Consider the following 17,869-nt stretch of genomic DNA (forward strand, 5'->3'; position numbering starts at 1 on the left):
TGACGGTAGTTTTTCCGAAGTTGTTGTCTTTCCGGCGTATAGGTTTTTGCACATGTATTTCAGCTGGTATTCATTCAGCTAAACTTTCCAACTACTAGCATAAATGAGTAATTGATGTTGCTATAACATTTCAGACATAAACATACTTACGATCTTTAGCTAAGAACAATCCTCTCTATGTTAATATCCAGATCTTTAATCCTCTAGCAATGTTTAGGTTCTGATAAAATTGCTAAGTAGTCTGATGCAATGTCCTAACGCACACTAAACCGCTTACTGCAGGTAGGAGCTTAGCAGTCGAAGACAGTATTACCCTTCAATGATCGAAGGAATTGAAAAGTAGTAACTGTATGATGTATTCTGGTTGTATAAAATTATAACACACATAACATTCTATCTGTATACAAGGCTGACTTTGACAGTATTAATTCTGTTTCAATATTGGCTAGTAGATGACCATAGTGACTCATCCTCATATTTGACACTACATCCATCCAAATAGTTCACTCTCATTTTTTCATTAAGCTGCCGGGCCTTCACATTTATAATATTGTCGATGCAGATTGAAATTGGACTTGAAACAACGATTTTCAGCTTGTTTTTCTTTCATAAAATGATAGAAGGCTAAAATTTAGTTGCTATTCGGTTAGGCCAGACAATCTGTAAGGCGATCATACTGTTGGTTTTAGACTCGGGCATGATATCGTGACATAAAGAAGCTATTATCTCTTCAATATGCCTGGGAACCCTTCTGCTTCGTATGATACGGTGACAACTAATCAACCCTATTCCAGTCAAACATACAAGAGATCAGGAAGTCGAGTGGATAAAGTCAAACGGTAACCACACCACCATTTTTTTATGATTGTTGTTACTTCATCTGTTGTGCGAGCTTTCCTTTGCGCTATTGTGAACGTGTCTGTTATTTGCCTGACCTAAATTCAAGGTAAATCATATCCGTGACGTTGCATTGCAGTCAACTTAGTTTGGGACTGGGACTCGCTGATCAGGATAATACTGACACGGGAAGCAGCGATGCCTGGTTGCAAAGACGAGCGGCTTTTCATGGAGGCAGTTTGATCATGGGTCGCGGAGTCAGCAGAAAATGTAAGGAAAAGCTGGAAGGCGCAGATGATTTCATAACCATGCCAACTCCTCGAGATCCTTTACATATCAGAGGTAAAACAAATTTCACTAGTACAATGTAAGGTCAGATAACTCTTATGATTAGAGTAAGGCAACTCTGCCTTTTTAAAAATCTAAAGACACTGACACTCAACTTTTATAAAGTGCTTTTGCTGCTTGCTCAGCCACTTATTTTTAAAGTAAAATTATAAATTTTGGTCTGAGTGGAAGCTAGCGAGATTTTTAACTCTGCTTCTGCTATGAATTAGATTTGTGATTAAAATTGGAACTGCTGCTAGGAATAATTTAGACACCTATTAGGTCAGTAGAATCTAGCAGCAAAGGTCTTATGACTAGGTAGACCTCTCCATTCAAAGTTGATTCATTCAAAAATTTACTTGTATGCAAAAACTATTTTTTAAAGAAAATGCAATATTCTCTGAGAATGTATGCATTATATTTTGTTTAATGTTTTGCGGCCCAAAGGCGAAATGATAAATATATCACATAATTATGCATAGCTTTAAAGTGAATTCATTTTATGATATTCATATACAACTAAATGTGATAAAGCTAGATGGAAAACTAATTTATATGCCAGAAACTACATTAATAAAGTGATATTCAACAAAATTAAGTTTTCATTGTCATTTTGTTTTCACATTAAATGCAGATGAACAAATGTGTAGCATTGGTGATGCACTGGTGTAGCATTGGTGGCGGGCATTACAAAGGTAGAGGTGATGCTAGAGATACGGAGCTAGTCTAACTTAATCGATGTTAGCTTTAAATAAACTTGGTTCATTTATTAACATTTTTTTTGTATTATGTATTTCTATTTTACCACCTTCAGACTCTCCACTCTAACTCGTTATGATTTCCTTTTCTTCACACGCACTTTCACTTCTTCCTCACAATAACTACGAAATAGTTTCATAGATTTTTAGGGATCCAAAGACGTTTGCTCCTTTTTTCTATTTAATTTTTGTCACACAGTAGATGTGGTGACACCCCGAGTTCTTATATATGACCCCTTGTGCGGGTCTATCAAGAGAAGATTCAAACTTTTCACTAGACGTTGCCTTTATTGCAGATGAATAATGAATGAATAGCCAGCAGCATGTCCGTCTTTATATACTAAAAACATTATTCCAGTAATTTCCAGAAAAAACAGCATTATTAGTCAGTTGCTAAAAATAGAATATTGCGTAATAACTGAGTAAGTGAACTGTGTGAATAAAGAAATAGTATGACTCAACCATGGATTGCGCAATACTACGTCAGCAATTTAACTATTGCGCAATGCAACATTAGCTATTCAACGGTTGCGCAACATGCACGTACAAAGGTAACAGTCTGATGCAGATTATATTGACAATTTTTATTACTTCTGAGAAAAAAGTCGCTTTCTTCATTTCTTCCCTACTACTACCACTTACACCAGTTTTACTGAGATCCATGATCATTGAAACTGAAAAGAAAAATACAAAGTACTGTTAAATATTATATAATAACTGTCGAAACAAATTATGTCAATGCAACCATAGGAAGAGCTCTGACTGTTCTACAATCATAAACCAATATTTATTGTTGTTCAAAAGAGTTTTTAAGTGTATCGATGAATATTTGAAAAGTTATGTACAACTCACAGCGACATTAATTATGTTATGTGTATAGATGGGGGCTTTAGATGGCCTAGCCCGTCAGCTAGGCCTAACCCGAGACGGATACTTCGCTCAATAAGCGAGCAGCCGAGAGGTAACTAGGTCATCGTTATGTTATTGTAACGTTTTCAATCGCATTACAACTTTTCGTTAGCATCCTATACTTTTCATTAAGTATGCAGTCACACACATCCATCTCTGCATCTTTCTGCATTGCTTGAGCTGAGGTGTTTGTATTTGTAGCAGTTACTCTATGTGTGCATTCAAGTCTGTTTGCTTTCCGTCTCTCCGAATCATATACTTGGGTTATCTCGTACCTCCCTTTATTCGGAGGAAAGTTAGGTTGGGGTGAGAGATGGATGTGCCCGTGTACTGAGTTGTGTATTCCAACTAGGTCCTTGCATGAATTTAGTGGTTGTGTATGATAGCCTAGCTGCATGCCTCGCAGTGTGAACTGTCACCCGTAACCCTTAACATTATTTCACCCTTTACACAGGCACAGGCTCATATAGTAAGTATGAAGAACACCATAGAATACCTATTCTCTGTAACCACACAATTAATATGTCTTCTGGGTGAGCGCTAGAATTGCTGCCTTTGTTACTGACACGCTTCTAGTGCGCTCTTCTGTCCTACATGTAGGTACTGCCTACCGCCAGGCCGGTCCGTCTGGCGACGAAACTGATGCAGCTATCGGTAGGCAGTTTTCTCAGTCGAGCGCTCTGACTCGCTCCTCAATGGGAGGTCGGCGAAGGACTCTTCACAAGAAGGACTCTGTTGCTAAAATCGCTATTGATGGTCTATCAACAGCTTTAGTAAGACTCAGTCTAGCGTATTATCCCTTTATTACCTCCATAGATGTTTATCATGCTCAGCATGTTGAGCCATTTTAACAGGATTTTTCTAGAGGTTATCTCCCTTTATCTCCCTTTGGCCTTTGTGTCGGCCTTTGTGCTAAATGGAATTGTCAGTTGTAGTAGGGATCTAATAAGTCGAGGTACATGTATTTAAGCAGCTGCAATCCTATCCTTGATTATGCTAAGGCGCTTGATGTAGCATATTTCTTTGGCAGGGATTCAGGACCACGCGGAAGCCACGATACAGCGTTCAAAGTCGTAGTTTACCTCCTCCTAGCTTTGGTGATTTACCAGAAGGGGACTATCTTGAAACCGCTCGTCTTAAAGCTGACACCATTGTAGAGGAAGACAGTCTTGATGATGAAGTCTTCTTTGACAATAAGAGTCATGCTACTTCAGCCTTAGATCTCAGAGCTGGTGGCTTGGTGGCATCAGCAGGGCTAAGTTCCGCAGCGCCTCTTGTCATACCTACAGAAACTGCTGAATTGACTGTGTAAGACCTAATGCTAATGTTGTTTTTGTTCACACTCTTATTGATCAAGAATGTGTTAGTTGGTTGATTGAATATGAACAAGACGAATGAAAATGACAATAATGTAGATAATAAGAGCTTTAAATGGTTATCACTTTCCATTTTTAAACTATTAGTACATTGTACTATCATCTATATATACATGTATGTATTGTATCATTCTGTCGACAGCCGACCGGTGGCGGGTGGCTGGAGGTCTGGAGTGGAGCCCAAACCTGCCATTCCTGACACTCCTGGAGTAAATCTAGATGAACCAGACTTTCGGTTTCCCACGAGAATGTTTGAAGAAGTCACTGCGACTGTGCTCGGTAAGTATGGTTAGTCCTCGCTTGTTCTCGTGCATCTTTAGTTTGGACTAAATTTTTGGACTAAATGTCAGTCATCTTGATCGTCATCGCTGTCTGACAGTTCCCCTGATGCCAACTCTCAGTTAACAATCCGGTGGTTTGAATGAGCCAATTGCTGATTGACTGAATAATATATCCATTCAGCTTTGGTTACAAGCTTGAAGAAGCATGTATTTCAAGTTGGGTGTGAATAGGCACTTGCGGTGCAGTTTGCATAGAGCTAGATTTCAGTTTATTTTATTTTACTGTTTCTCCTTCTGTAGACAACACTGAAAAAAGACGATTTGGTGAAGGAATTGTAGGCCGGCTACTCAATCGTCAACTTAAGGATGATGATGCCGAAGTCAATATAAAGGATCAGCTGGATGTCTTGAGTGACCATAGGTGTGTTCTAATGCTGTTCTGGTTAGATGTCAATTGATTGCAGTCATTGCACTCTCCAATGCCGAGTGTTAATTTGTAGATATTTCCATATCTGTTTTATATGTCTATTGTATGGAGTCTGTAGTTATAGCTCTATATTTTATATGTCTACTAGCGGAATGCTCGGCGTTGCACGGGTATTAAAGAACAGCTTATAAACAGCGGCGGGTAATGTAGTTGCCATTAGTTAATTTGAGTAAGCTAGTATCTGTATTGCTAAACTTACCAATAAAAACTCTGAGTGCAAGTTTAAGTGACGTTGCGTGTAACGCGGATGGTATTTTAATCCAGGTAATGACTCATATCGCCCGATAAATCCTTCGCATCCTGTGTAGCTTAATAGGTTGGCTTGTCGCCTTGTGAATAGGAAGTTCCAAGATCAAATCTTCTGCGACACAGATTTTTCATTGCTAGATTTTAACGGCTATAGCTGGACAGACACCGAAGGATGACAAACCTTGAAATTTATATATAGATTACATGTATATGGAGTCTGTAGATATTCACTGATGATTCAAACACTTCTAGTTTGTAATATCAATTTGTATTTTGTATAGCTAGTTATCTATCATTGTGTCAAGGTGTAGTTTTTATGCTTTGTAAAATACATTTCTGTGGCATTTGATGCTGATTTATACTGAATCTATATATTTGTTGTAAGTGTATTGTGTGTAAGTGTTCTATTGCATATAGATATATCTTGTATAATTTATTTAGGTGGATTTGAATGAGGAAAATCTAAGAATTTGGCTCTGCATTGATTTTTGTGTGCTTGGCTAATTGCTTATTTCAATGTTGACAGCTATGAACATTCATTGAATAATCTCATAAACTGCAAGCCTGGCAATGTATAGCAGATGCGGGAAACAACCACTTGTGTTCAGCTTATAAGTGGAGGCTGCTCGAATCCTGCATCTATAATTTGTCTTTATTATCCAGGCCATTCTTCACATACTGGATCACCTTCGTGCAGATCGCGGTATTAATAGTATCTTTGTCAGTCTACGGAGTTGCACCTATCGGTTTTGGCACAGAGGTTATATCACAGGATGTGCTCGTCACTGCTCTCTATCCAGAAACTATTGGCTTTGAGGAGCCTCAGAACTTCTGGATTGGCCCTCGGCAGGTTCGGGCGGTTAATAGTTTTATCAGATCTATCGAGTGTAATAAGATGGAAATAACGGGTTTCAAGCCTTTTTTTGGACAAGTGGATTATTTTAGGAATAAATTGTGATGTCCTTTAGTGTTAGTACAACTTGTGCATTTCTGCGCCTGTCTGTATCACAGATAGATCTGATCCACCTCGGAGCCAAGTTTGCGCCATGCATGAGGAAAGACCCAAACATTGCCGATCTGCATGAGAAACTTAAAGCACGAGAGGCTGAAACATCTTGCTGCATCTACACAGACAACAGTGGCTGCTATCAGTCTAGTGTTTCTGACTGCAGGGTTTGTAATCATTATGTCCGTGGCAGTGTTACTGACTCTAACAATGTACTTACAACGTGATATTAATAACTTCGGAATCAGATGACTCTTCAATACATGATCAATGTTCTAATGATCGATTGAGTTGAAAAGGTTTTTAGGTCAACATATATGGGGCTCACAGTTGTGTCCCTGAAAGCCTTTCGTCCTATCTACCGCTGTCGGCAACTGATTTGTCGCTAGCTTGTTGCACTACACGTGAAAAGTCATATTAACGTTTTTACGAACTGCTCATACCAAGTTAGTCCTAGCCATATGAAGTGACCCGTTGATCTGCTGGTAACCCAATTTAAATCGTTATTGTTCCATTTCCTTATAGGTACTGAGGGCCAAGTGGAAGAGGACTTCAGACGATAAAAGTACAGTGTGTGGTCAGGACCCTGAGTGGTGCATCACGCCTAAGGGCAATGACTGGCCTGATGACATCACTGATTGGCCTGTAGGTTTTGCCATATATGGGCAGATTCTTTTAGCTTCCTACCTTGTTATTTTATATTTAGGTTTACTGTATCTCCAGGCATTAGTAGAAGATGGAGAGCGGTTGTTAACAGCTACATGTAGTTACGCTTTGCCTGTCTACTCGCTGTACACAAGCAGCCGGTTCGTATAGAAGTACTCATAAAAACTTATTTCCTTTGTGGTCAAGTGACTCGTCAGCCATCTTTCCTTCTCCTTGTCAGGTCTGTTATGAGAACGACAATAGAAGCTTCATTCCTGAACAAGATGATCACATGTCTTGCAATCTTCTGTCTCGGCCATGCTGTATAGGGGTCAAGGGTGAATGTCAGATGCTGACGCAAGCGCATTGTGATGCCAAGCGAGGGTATTTTCATGCTAATGCCACCCTTTGCTCTCAGGTAAGTTAGGTAGGCTCTCAGGTTAGTTTGTATGCAGGTGAATGCCATTTTGTACAGCTGTAGTATTTTGAGATGTGATGCAAATGGTTCATAGAATGTAGTTAGTGTCAATGAATGGTCGGTGGATGCGCAATGCGGTTTTATGACTGAGATGCATTGACAAATGGCAATCGAGATGCATTTAAGAACCTCCTTGGACAGCCATAGCACTCCTACTAAATGAAATCACCTAATTGATGTAAGCGATTCTCTCATTTTTTTTCTGAAAGATTCCCTTACAATCCAGAGTTACGCTTTGACTGATTTTCAGCTTAAAATGTTTCAGTGTTGGATGATGCACCATAACCAAGTCAGCCTACCATAGCTGGCTGGAAGCATAACACTAGTATTACACTAGTAGCAGCAAGAGTAGTATTGTGTGAGTGCCAGGAGTTGTTCTATTTCTATTCATGAAATGCTTGGAGAAGTTCCGCTATTGGATAGTGGTTGGTAGTGGATGTGTTGCACTGCAGTCACAAGACACTAAGAAGACCTGTTGCTCTTTGCAGGTGGAGTGCCTAGGGAAGGTTTGTGGGCTAATTTCATTCCTGAGGGAGGACCATCCAGATCAGTTTTATAGACTCTGGCTGTCTTTAATACTGCATGCTGGGTAAGTCTCATCTTTGCACAAATCTACATCTTCACTTTCACATGTCAAATGTGAAAGTGAAGGTTTGTACAAATAAAATCGCTGGATTAGAAGCGGATGAGGAATCTGCTTGTAATCCAGCGATGAAAGGGGATGATAGGCACAGAATGGATTTAAGCCTTTCACTACAAACAATCGCTACCAATTATTCAAGAATTGAAGACCGTGTAAGGTTGGACAGTAAACACTGTCCAAGCAGTTTTACTTAGTGTTTACTGTCCAACCCTACACGGTCAGTGCATTGAAGACCGTGTAAGGTTGGACAGTAAACACTGCAGTGCTTGAAGATATTTCAGTTGAGTTGGAAGGTGTATGCTCAGAGTGCAACAGAAGACCTGACTCTTATATGGTAAAAATTCTAATCACAAAATTAATTAATTCTGAAAACTGTTTTATAAGTAGAAAATTTCGTAATTAGGTATTTTACCATACAAATGCGTTTAATCCGTTCCGAGCCCCCACGAAACTCAGACATAATACTGTATAAATCATAAATAATGGTTAAAACCTGTAACAAATATATGTTAAAATTTGATTACTTCATAATAAATAGAAAAAGCACATATGAAACAAAGAAAGAGCAAGAAATAACGAATAAAAACTATCAACAGAAAGTTTGTTTACCTTTGGTGTTGGCTGATTAGGCTAAGCGTTCAATAAGTTTTGCTCTGAACTGAAACTGAGTGACGGAACAAATGAGTCGGCCACCTTTGAACTGAGCTGCCCACCCGCTTAACGGCCAGCAGCGCGTTTCTTATTTAGAAACCTTTTTCGTTATTCAGAGTTAGTTCTACAAAAAAACATTTCATATGAGGAGTCTTTCGTAAGTAGAGTTTCTACAGTACATCCAAGCCATCAGGCATGAGAAAGACACGGTGTGTAAGACCACTATTTTGAACAGAGATTGTCACGCGTTAGTTCAATGAATTGAACTTTTCTACAACATATCTGAGGGCCGCTTTTCGACCAACTGATAAAACTGATCGTGTTGGTGTGTTCAATGTTTGCCTCCAGACAAAGTGTTTACCCAAATTATGTATTAGGTGTAAGTTTTCTCTAGCAACTCTAATAATTATCCTTGAACATGCAGTAGCGTGTGATCTAGAAGGCTAGTTAAACTGACAAGACAGAAAAATCAAAACAAAGATCTTATGCTCTGCTCTCTAGTATAGCAGTAACTAGTGTGTCAATGGTACAGTTGACACTAGTGTGTCAAGGTCACATGATATCATAGTGATATAGCTTTGAGTAGTCCTTAAGGGATGCATGTCAACCAGTCTGAATGTGAGGATGCAAAAAGCAATACCTGAAATTAATGGGGACGTTTTAAATCTTTGCTCCATCATATTCTATCATTCATACGACTAGTACATCACCTTGAGTGACATTAAACTGAAGACTTTTATTATTTCAGAGTGCAAGGTTGAATCCATGTTAAAGCAAAAGTTATTTCTGCTTATTAAATATAAATTTAATTCTCATCAAATTGCGTTCCCAAACATGTCAAAATTTCGATAAAAATAGTGGAAAGATGAGTCAACTCAGAGTTGTCTCTTCACCTGTGGTTTCGTCTATTATTTTGACACAAAACTTCTGTTTAATAGCATATTCGTAGATATAAGAGGTTTTGATAAGTACAGTCGTATGCAGCATCCAGTTTTGACAAGTTTTGAACTGGGAACTTAATGCTCCATAACGGTAACAGCCATACCGGCTGCCATATTTGCGTGGTTGCTGCCATACTTGGGTAGCTGCTGCCATATTTGCGTGGTTGCTGCCATACTTGGGTAGCTGCTGCCGTATTTGCGTGGTTGTACTAAACATAATGGGTAAGATCTTGAGAAGATGGTTTGGTCATACCAACAATTTCAGGCTGAACTAATAGAGCTGTAATAATGGTGTAACGTGGCTCTTAACTCTTATCCACAAATGACACAAAATAAACGCAATATTAGTAGCAGTATTACAAGTTGGGGTTGAAAATTATTTTCCATAATTTGGACTAAATACCATCCTTATCAACATTTTAAAGTCGCAAAGATAGAAAAAAATCACATTTTCAAGCCATCAACCCAAAACAGTTACGATGCTATATAGCTACATTAAGGTTGCCCAGTTTTTGTCCTGAAATATCTAAAACCTGTCTAATCAGTCTTTATTCACGAAAGGAGTGAATGCATTAATTAGGTTTTCAATATTGACTTTCAAGAACATCATATACGTAGGTTCTGCGGTGTGTAGATTTGAAATTATCTAAATTCAGTTGTAGAGTGGGTAATAAAAATACTTGACATATCTTACTCTATTTTATACTACTGTAGATTTTATGTAAATTACATTGATTTACATGTTTTTTTTTAATTTTCTCTCTTACTCACAAACCTTTAATCTTTCAAGAAGTTTCAGACATCGCGTGTTGGAATCACTTTGTATGTTGAGACAAATATTAGCTCAAATCTTACATCGCATGTTGAAAATTTGTATGTAGAGATATTCTTACAGTAAACCTTAATAAAATTTTTCTGAAACCGCTGTCTATTTGCTTTCATCTACTTTGGAAACTAACCTACAGTATGTTTATTGAACTTCATAGCGCATGTTATTGTCTGACAATTCGATTGCCCGGTAGAAAACATATGAACCACAAGTCTGTCTAAAATGAATGTAAAACCAGTTCATTAGAAAAGTGTACATGTATAACTTGTTAAGTGTCTGTAGCTGTAAAGTCTCACATGTGCTGGTTACAGGCTAGCCTGTCTTGACAAACTGTTGTTTTTGCGGAGTTGTTCTCCCGTCGAGCGGGCGAGCAACACAACAGCTTGTCACAAAAAGTACTGCACCTGATGCATCAGCTGCACTTATAGGGAGTTGTTCTCTTCCGTTTATGCGGTTTGGTTGTGATGTTATGTTGGTCGCTCCATTGGTAATCATAAAGGATTTCGCGCAAAGATTTATGTAGAAAAAAATAAGACTACAACGTTTAACCAAAGACCGATCCCTGTTGTAAACGTTAGTAGAATTTAAGAATAAAATAAATTAAAAATAAAACCTATAAGAACAAATAAAACTGACTGATACAAACATAGAAATAAAACTGACTGAGCGCACAAATAACGACATGTTTAGTCGCTGTTGTTGCCTAAGTTCTCAAGTTCTACTAAAGTTTACCGCAGAGACTGATCGCTGGTTAAACGTTGTAAACTTATTTTTTCTAAATAAATTTTTGAGCGAAATTCGTTACGATTACCAATGGAGCAACCGACATAACATCGCAACCAAGCCACATAGACAGAAGAGAACAACTTCCTATAAGTGCAGCTGATGCATCAGGTGCAGTACGTCTTGTGACAAGCTGTTGTGTTGCTCGCCCGCTCGACGGGGGTACAACTCCGCAAAAACAACAGTTTGTCAAGACAGGCTAGTTACAGGTTCGCTCAACCAGTGTGAATTTCCCAAACAACCTTAGATATTTCTAAAGAGAATGAAACCTTTGAAAAGTGCCGATGCATGAAAAACAGAAACCATCTGGCTAATGACAGCTAGACGAGATATTTTTGACTTACCGCGTGTAAGGTGCTAGCAGGATGTCTGCCTGCTGCTATTACATTTCAGAGGCACCCTCGGTCATAAAAGGGCAACAATCGTAATAAACAATCACAATCGTCTCATAATCTTTGGATGAGATGTTTTGATTAGTCAAAAGCTTTTCAATCAGCATTCAAATAAGAAGCTGAGAAATAAAAATTAGCTGCTCATTGATTGGTTTTTTATAATTTCGTGAAGTCTGAACACGAATCACAGTAATCAAGATGCTATAGTCATTGAAAATCCCATGAATTCATAAAACTTCCTTTGTAAATGCTTATCTATCAGATCTTGTTGGTTAGCATTTTAAGTTTTGGCAGCTGTCATGATCGTAAATTAATTGCGGCATTTAGTGTATTCAAATAAGGCTCAAAGTTGTCTTCTCATGACATGTATTTTACCGTTGTGTTCACAGATATTCATTGACTTTTCATTTAAATTATAAGCATCGCGGTCAGTTTTTACAAGTCTTCATCATTTTCCTTGTTTCCTCTCGTGATCACGGACTGTCACGAATGAATTGGACCTCCTGTAGCAAAACTGGCTAGTTTCTTCGGTAGTTGGTTTGTTGCTATAAAAACAATTTCATGACGCTGATGTTTAGTTTCTTAGTTTGACATAGCCTTCATAAGTTAACAGTTTGCCTTTATTTACAGCGTAATACACATCGTTCTCACGTGTTTCTTCCAAGCGTTGATCATGAGGGACATGGAGAAGCTGGCAGGTGCGGCTAGGGTTGCCATCATATACATGGGTTCTGGTATTGGTGGAAACCTTGCCAGTGCCATATTTCTCCCGTACCATGTCGAGGTGAGTCAAGCCTCTGCTGCAGGTCTATTTACTGCAACCTTAATTCTTGGTCCATTGAAATTGGATTCACGCAACAAAAAGTTTAAAAAAATACCAACCTAAAAATCTCTACACAAACCGTTTCCTTGAAAGTAACAGTGCAGATTACTTTAATGCCCTGTTACATTTTAGCAATGAATTTTGTATGCTTGCCTCACCCATGCCCAAGATGATAGTCGTAGTTTTTTGTGTTGCTACTGGTGTGCTGTATCCTGTGCTGCTACTGGTGTGCTGTATCCTGTGCTGCTACTGGTGTGCTGTATCCGGTGCTGCTACTGGTGTGCTGTATCCTGTGCTGCTACTGGTGTGCTGTATCCTGTGCTGCTACTGGTGTGCTGTATCCTGTGCTGCTACTGGTGTGCTGTATCCTGTGTTGCTACTGGTGTGCTGTATCCTGTGCTGCTACTGGTGTGCTGTATCCTGTGCTGCTACTTGTGTGCTGTATCCTGTGTTGCTATTGGTGTGCTGTATCCTGTGCTGCTATTGGTGTGCTGTATCCTGTGTTGCTACTGGTGTGCTGTATCATGTGTTGCTACTGGTGTGCTGTATCCTGTGCTGCTACTGGTGTGCTGTATCCTGTGTTGCTACTGGTGTGCTGTATCCTGTGTTGCTACTGGTGCGCTGTATCCTGTGTTGCTACTGGTGTGCTGTATCCTGTGTTGCTACCGGTGTGCTGTATCCTGTGTTGCTACCGGTGTGCTGTCAGTTGATTGGTAAGATGTGATTGTAATACAGCATGTTATTCATAGGTTTTTATTAACAAACCATAAAAATACTAACAATAAAATTAATTATATGTTATTAATTAGATATTTAAAGTAAAACTAAATAAAACTAATATATTTTAAATATGGTTGATAGTTGTCATCTACTTTCAAAATTTTCCCTATCAAAGCTCACGACTTAGAGTTTTGCTTATAAAGTATTTCCTGCATCCTCATTCGTCACTGCCAGAGCTCTTATGTCTATCTTCACTGCTTCCTTGAACCATCTTTGAGGCTTACTCCTTGTTTCTTGGCAAAGCCATTCTTTACCTTTATTCTCCTCTATACTCCTTATCTCTCCTCAAGATGAGTCTGTACCTACTCAACCTTTTTACTCTCTCTCTCTCTCTCTCTCTCTCTCTCTTATGCTCAGCACCTGCTCTCCTTCTGATGTATTCATTCCTTATCATAGCTATCTTTGTCACTCCCTTTTCCAATTCCAGCATTTTCAAATCTGCCCCATGCAACTTTGTTTCCTGTCTTCTGGTCAAGGCTTCTGTTTTTTTGCTATACAAAATTTCTGGTCATATCGTTGTATTGCGCAACCTTTCTTTCAATCTAGCCGATACACTCGTATCACAGATGTGGCTGACATAGCTGATCTTGTCTGAACCCTCTTACGTTCACTGTCCATGGTTTTGCACAGAAGCTCTTTGTTACATAAATTCTTTCACTTTTAGCAATAGCCCTCCACATCCATATTAAAATTTTATTAAACTCTTGTAATCATCCCAACACTTCTACCATTCTGGCTACCACAATTTTTTGTTTTTCCAGCATGTCTTTCTACTTCTTTTGGCTTGTGTCAGCTTTTTCCATACTCATCCCACTTTCTCAATTTGTCTGTCAGCTTATCCATCAAAATTGTAAACAGAAAGACACTGAGCCCTGAACCCTGATGTGAACCCGTTTTTGTTTCAGCACCGCAGTCACACTTATTTTGTTTATGTCCTGATCTGTTCTCAACATAATCCTCATATACTCACTACGTTATCTGGATGTGCCACATTTCTTTTGGGACCTGTTCATTTGCTTTTTCTAGATCTATGATAACACAATTCAATTCACTCCGTCCTTTTTTATACATCCTCTCAGTACTCTGCAGGTAAAATGGTATCCATTGTGCTTCTTTTAGGCATACACCTATACCGCTGCTCACACACCTTCACAACTGTTCTCATCCTACCCATTGTACTCTCCCAGAAATTCATGTTGTCATGTTAGATTTATCTCCTCTCACTTCTAATGGAATTCTGTATCACCCTTGTTCTTGTATGTGGGCACAAACACATCCTCCATTTATCAGACATCTATACTCCTACTAGAGTATATTTGAACAACCTTAACAGACTTTAACCCAATTTATCCAAGACACTTTGTCTGTTAGTTTGTCTGGTCCAACTGTCTTTCCCTTTTATTCTCCTCAACGCTTGCAAAATACTTCTTCCTCACTGATTGTTTGCACCTCACGCACTATCTTCACACTTTCTGGTCTCCTTGACCTCTCCTGACCTCTTCAACCTGCAGTATATGTATCCTTACTCTTTCCTTCCGCTTGACCAGCCTATATGGATCCATGTTACCTTCTCTGATCTGTATCTTGACCAGCCTATATGGATCCTTGTTACCTTCTCTGAGTTACCTTCTCTGATCTCTATCTCGATATAGTTTATCACATGCTACTCTCTCTGCCCTTGGTACTGTTCTTTTAGCCTTAGTTTTCTTATTGACCCCATCCTGCTTAATGTCCTAGGTCTTCTTGTCATCTTTCTTTTTTATGTTCTTCTGTGCGTTTGTATTCCACAGCCTAATCTCCTTTCCGTTTGTCTTCCTATTCCATGGCATTTCCAAAATGTTCATACACTTTTCTGTGTGTTATTATGTGCATATATCTATGTTTAAAGGTGCATATGTATACATGTATATGTCCATAGGCATATATATATATTATAAACGAATAAAAATGTATAACATAAAATATATGTTTTTCATAATAATTGTCTATTTACGAATGATATTTTCAAAAGCATTCTCCTTTACAAAGGCCCACATCACTGTCTTTGCACCATTTACTTATTCGTGTAACATAGAGCTCCCACAAAGATGTACTTCCTGTATTGACAGGCTCAAAAAACTTTTCAAAATACTTTACTGGTTAAGCATCTATTGGAGTAAATACTGGGCCTGTCATTGCTATAAACTGCTGATTTGTAGGAGATTTATCTCTGTTCATGTTGGTTATATTCTTCCAGGCACTGGCCTCACTCCTACTCACATCCTCATCATTGCTGCTACCAGCCTTTTCATCACTGTCACTTCCAGATGTAAAGTCATTCCAATCACAATCCGAACCTGATTCACTGTCATCTCTTGCTACTAAATCTAAAAAGTCACTGTCAGCTCTGAATCTCTTAGTAATTTCGGTACTAGTACTTACTTTATTAGAATAATCTCGGGAGGTTCTTTTAGAAGTCGCCATGACGGTAAACTAAATTCAAACCCTCGAAAAATTCGGTAAATAAAAGCTAAAACCGAATCTAGAAAAATAAAAGTTGATAAATTATTTAGAATAATTTTCTAATTTTTTTCGAAAGTTTATTCATTCATCACTGCTAAAAACGATCGTTTTTTTGTCAACCTTAAAGTCAATTTTTGAGGCTAACCGAAACTACTATATTGTAGCTTGCTATTGGTAAAACAATTAAACAAAAAACGGCATTTAGCTAACCAGAAACGGCAATAATAAAATACGTTACCGAAATGACAAAAACGTCGCACTGCCCATTAGCAGCCGTATCGCAAAGCGACAAAAACGTCGCTCTGCCCGCGAAAGGGTTAAACATCCTTCTCACCTCATTCTCATAGTTGAGTAGAAAAGACAGGCTCTTGTCTTTCGTCATTTACTTTCTCTCAACTCAAAGTAAAAAGGTAATGGGATAATGCAAATCATATGCTTGTCCCATTTGGTAGACTGCTTATGCATGCTAGATGATAGTGGCGTACTCGTCTCTACACCTCTCTGTCTGCCTCCTAGACCCTTCAGTCATCCATCACTCACCCGCTTTAGCTTATAATCCTCTTATTTGGTTGGTAGGTCGGTCCAGCCGGTTGTCAGTTTGGAATCCTTGCTACTTTGTGGGTAGAAGTGATACAATCATGGCAGTTGATTGCCTCCCCTGGCAAAGCTCTGGCTAAAGTAGGAGCATTCACTCTTGCTTTATTTCTTTTGGGTGAGTAAACTTGCGTAATCTTTGACTTTCTCCGTTATCATTGGTTTTACTTTGGGTGGGAGCACTCGAGGCTCTTGCTAAAATTCCTGGGAAGACCTTTTTGAAAGATTGAAAAGCTTAAAAGCAGGGGCTTGTCAATAAATGGTCGCAGCGATCAAGGTATTACCCCTTTCATCTGTAAAATTTCAAACTTTTAGCCAAGGGTTATAGTAACTTTGCCGTTTTATCACATCCTGCTGCGCCACTAGTCAACTCACCGACTTTGATACAGTATCTATTATATCTATGTTCCATTTAATGGTGCTACCCAGTTGGCACCTTGGCACTTGGCACCACCTGTTGGCACATTTAAACTATCTGTTTCTATAACTGAGTTGTTAACTATTAGCCCAAACTAGCACTGACATCAATCTGAGTCTTGTATTTTAACATAAATTTTATATGCTGCCAGGCAGCACCTTTTATCTCCCTGAATTTTTTAGAAATATTTTCCAAGCAGTGAGTTAATTATGCACATCAAACAAAGCAATCTTTTTTGTCGTATTTCTGTCTAAAAACTAACTTTTTTTGTTGAAGGGTTGCTGCCATGGATTGACAATTATGCTCACCTCTTTGGTTTTATCTTCGGACTCCTTCTGTCCTTCGCTCTTCTTCCCTACATAACCTTTGGATCGAAGGATCGCAAGCGAAAGCTCATCATCAAAATTCTTTCAATAATTTTAGTGATCTTGTTATATATCATACTTTTCATCATATTCTACATCAAGCCTGTCACGGATTGCGAGTCATGCCGCTACCTCAACTGTATCCCCTTTAAGCAAGACTTCTGTAAAAACATGGGAGTAGAAATCGAAGCGACCGAAACGAATTTTGAGTGGCAGTAGTTGAACCAATCGAATATGCTATATTCAGTAGTTGAACCAATCAGACAGGCCATATCCAGTAGTTGAACCAATCAAATTGGCCATATCCTGTGCTCATCATTCACCTTGAATATTAGCCCTACCCTCTTGCGCAATCATGAACGCTGATCTTTTATAAGTTGTGTGAGTTGTGTATATAGGTAATTTTTTTCTATATAAATTATTTCTTTGGCTAGGAATTCACCTCTTAAACCATTCCTTCCTAACCTTTTATCACTGGCGGCTGAGACTTTGCATTATCAATTTATGGAGATTCTTATTCGAGATCCTTTCCGTGTTTTCCTGACATAGCAAACAATAGAATAAGGCTGGGACTGAAACACAATGTTCTCTTGGTTTGCAAGTGTCTCAGCAACATCGTAAATATCTTTTTGACATAGTCTTGAAAGGCTTTGATGATAAAACAGATTGACACGCATACTGTCATACAGTGGTAGTAGACACCTGTATCAGGTGTCATCATCTTCATACATGACAATGATTAAAACTTTAGTAACTCTCATATAGCTGATACTGGTACCTCGCCATTCCGCTTGT

At 38.7% G+C, this 17,869-nt stretch overlaps 1 protein-coding gene across 1 annotated transcript; it reads left to right on the forward strand.

Moving 5' to 3' along the window:
* Nucleotides 1-694: 694 nt before the first annotated feature.
* Nucleotides 695-17,646, forward strand: LOC137396988 (inactive rhomboid protein 1-like). The gene is made up of 14 exons (XM_068083274.1): nucleotides 695-839; nucleotides 977-1,179; nucleotides 3,432-3,604; nucleotides 3,862-4,139; nucleotides 4,350-4,486; nucleotides 4,789-4,909; nucleotides 5,888-6,074; nucleotides 6,236-6,397; nucleotides 6,756-6,875; nucleotides 7,117-7,293; nucleotides 7,842-7,942; nucleotides 12,223-12,376; nucleotides 16,274-16,409; nucleotides 16,986-17,646. Exons 1-14 carry the CDS (start codon nucleotides 736-738, stop codon nucleotides 17,291-17,293), a joined length of 2,361 nt encoding a protein of 786 aa, XP_067939375.1. The 5' UTR covers nucleotides 695-735; the 3' UTR covers nucleotides 17,294-17,646.
* Nucleotides 17,647-17,869: the final 223 nt, after the last annotated feature.

Source organism: Watersipora subatra, chromosome 1 (assembly GCF_963576615.1).
Source record: "Watersipora subatra chromosome 1, tzWatSuba1.1, whole genome shotgun sequence".
Lineage (NCBI taxonomy): Eukaryota > Metazoa > Bryozoa > Gymnolaemata > Cheilostomatida > Watersiporidae > Watersipora > Watersipora subatra.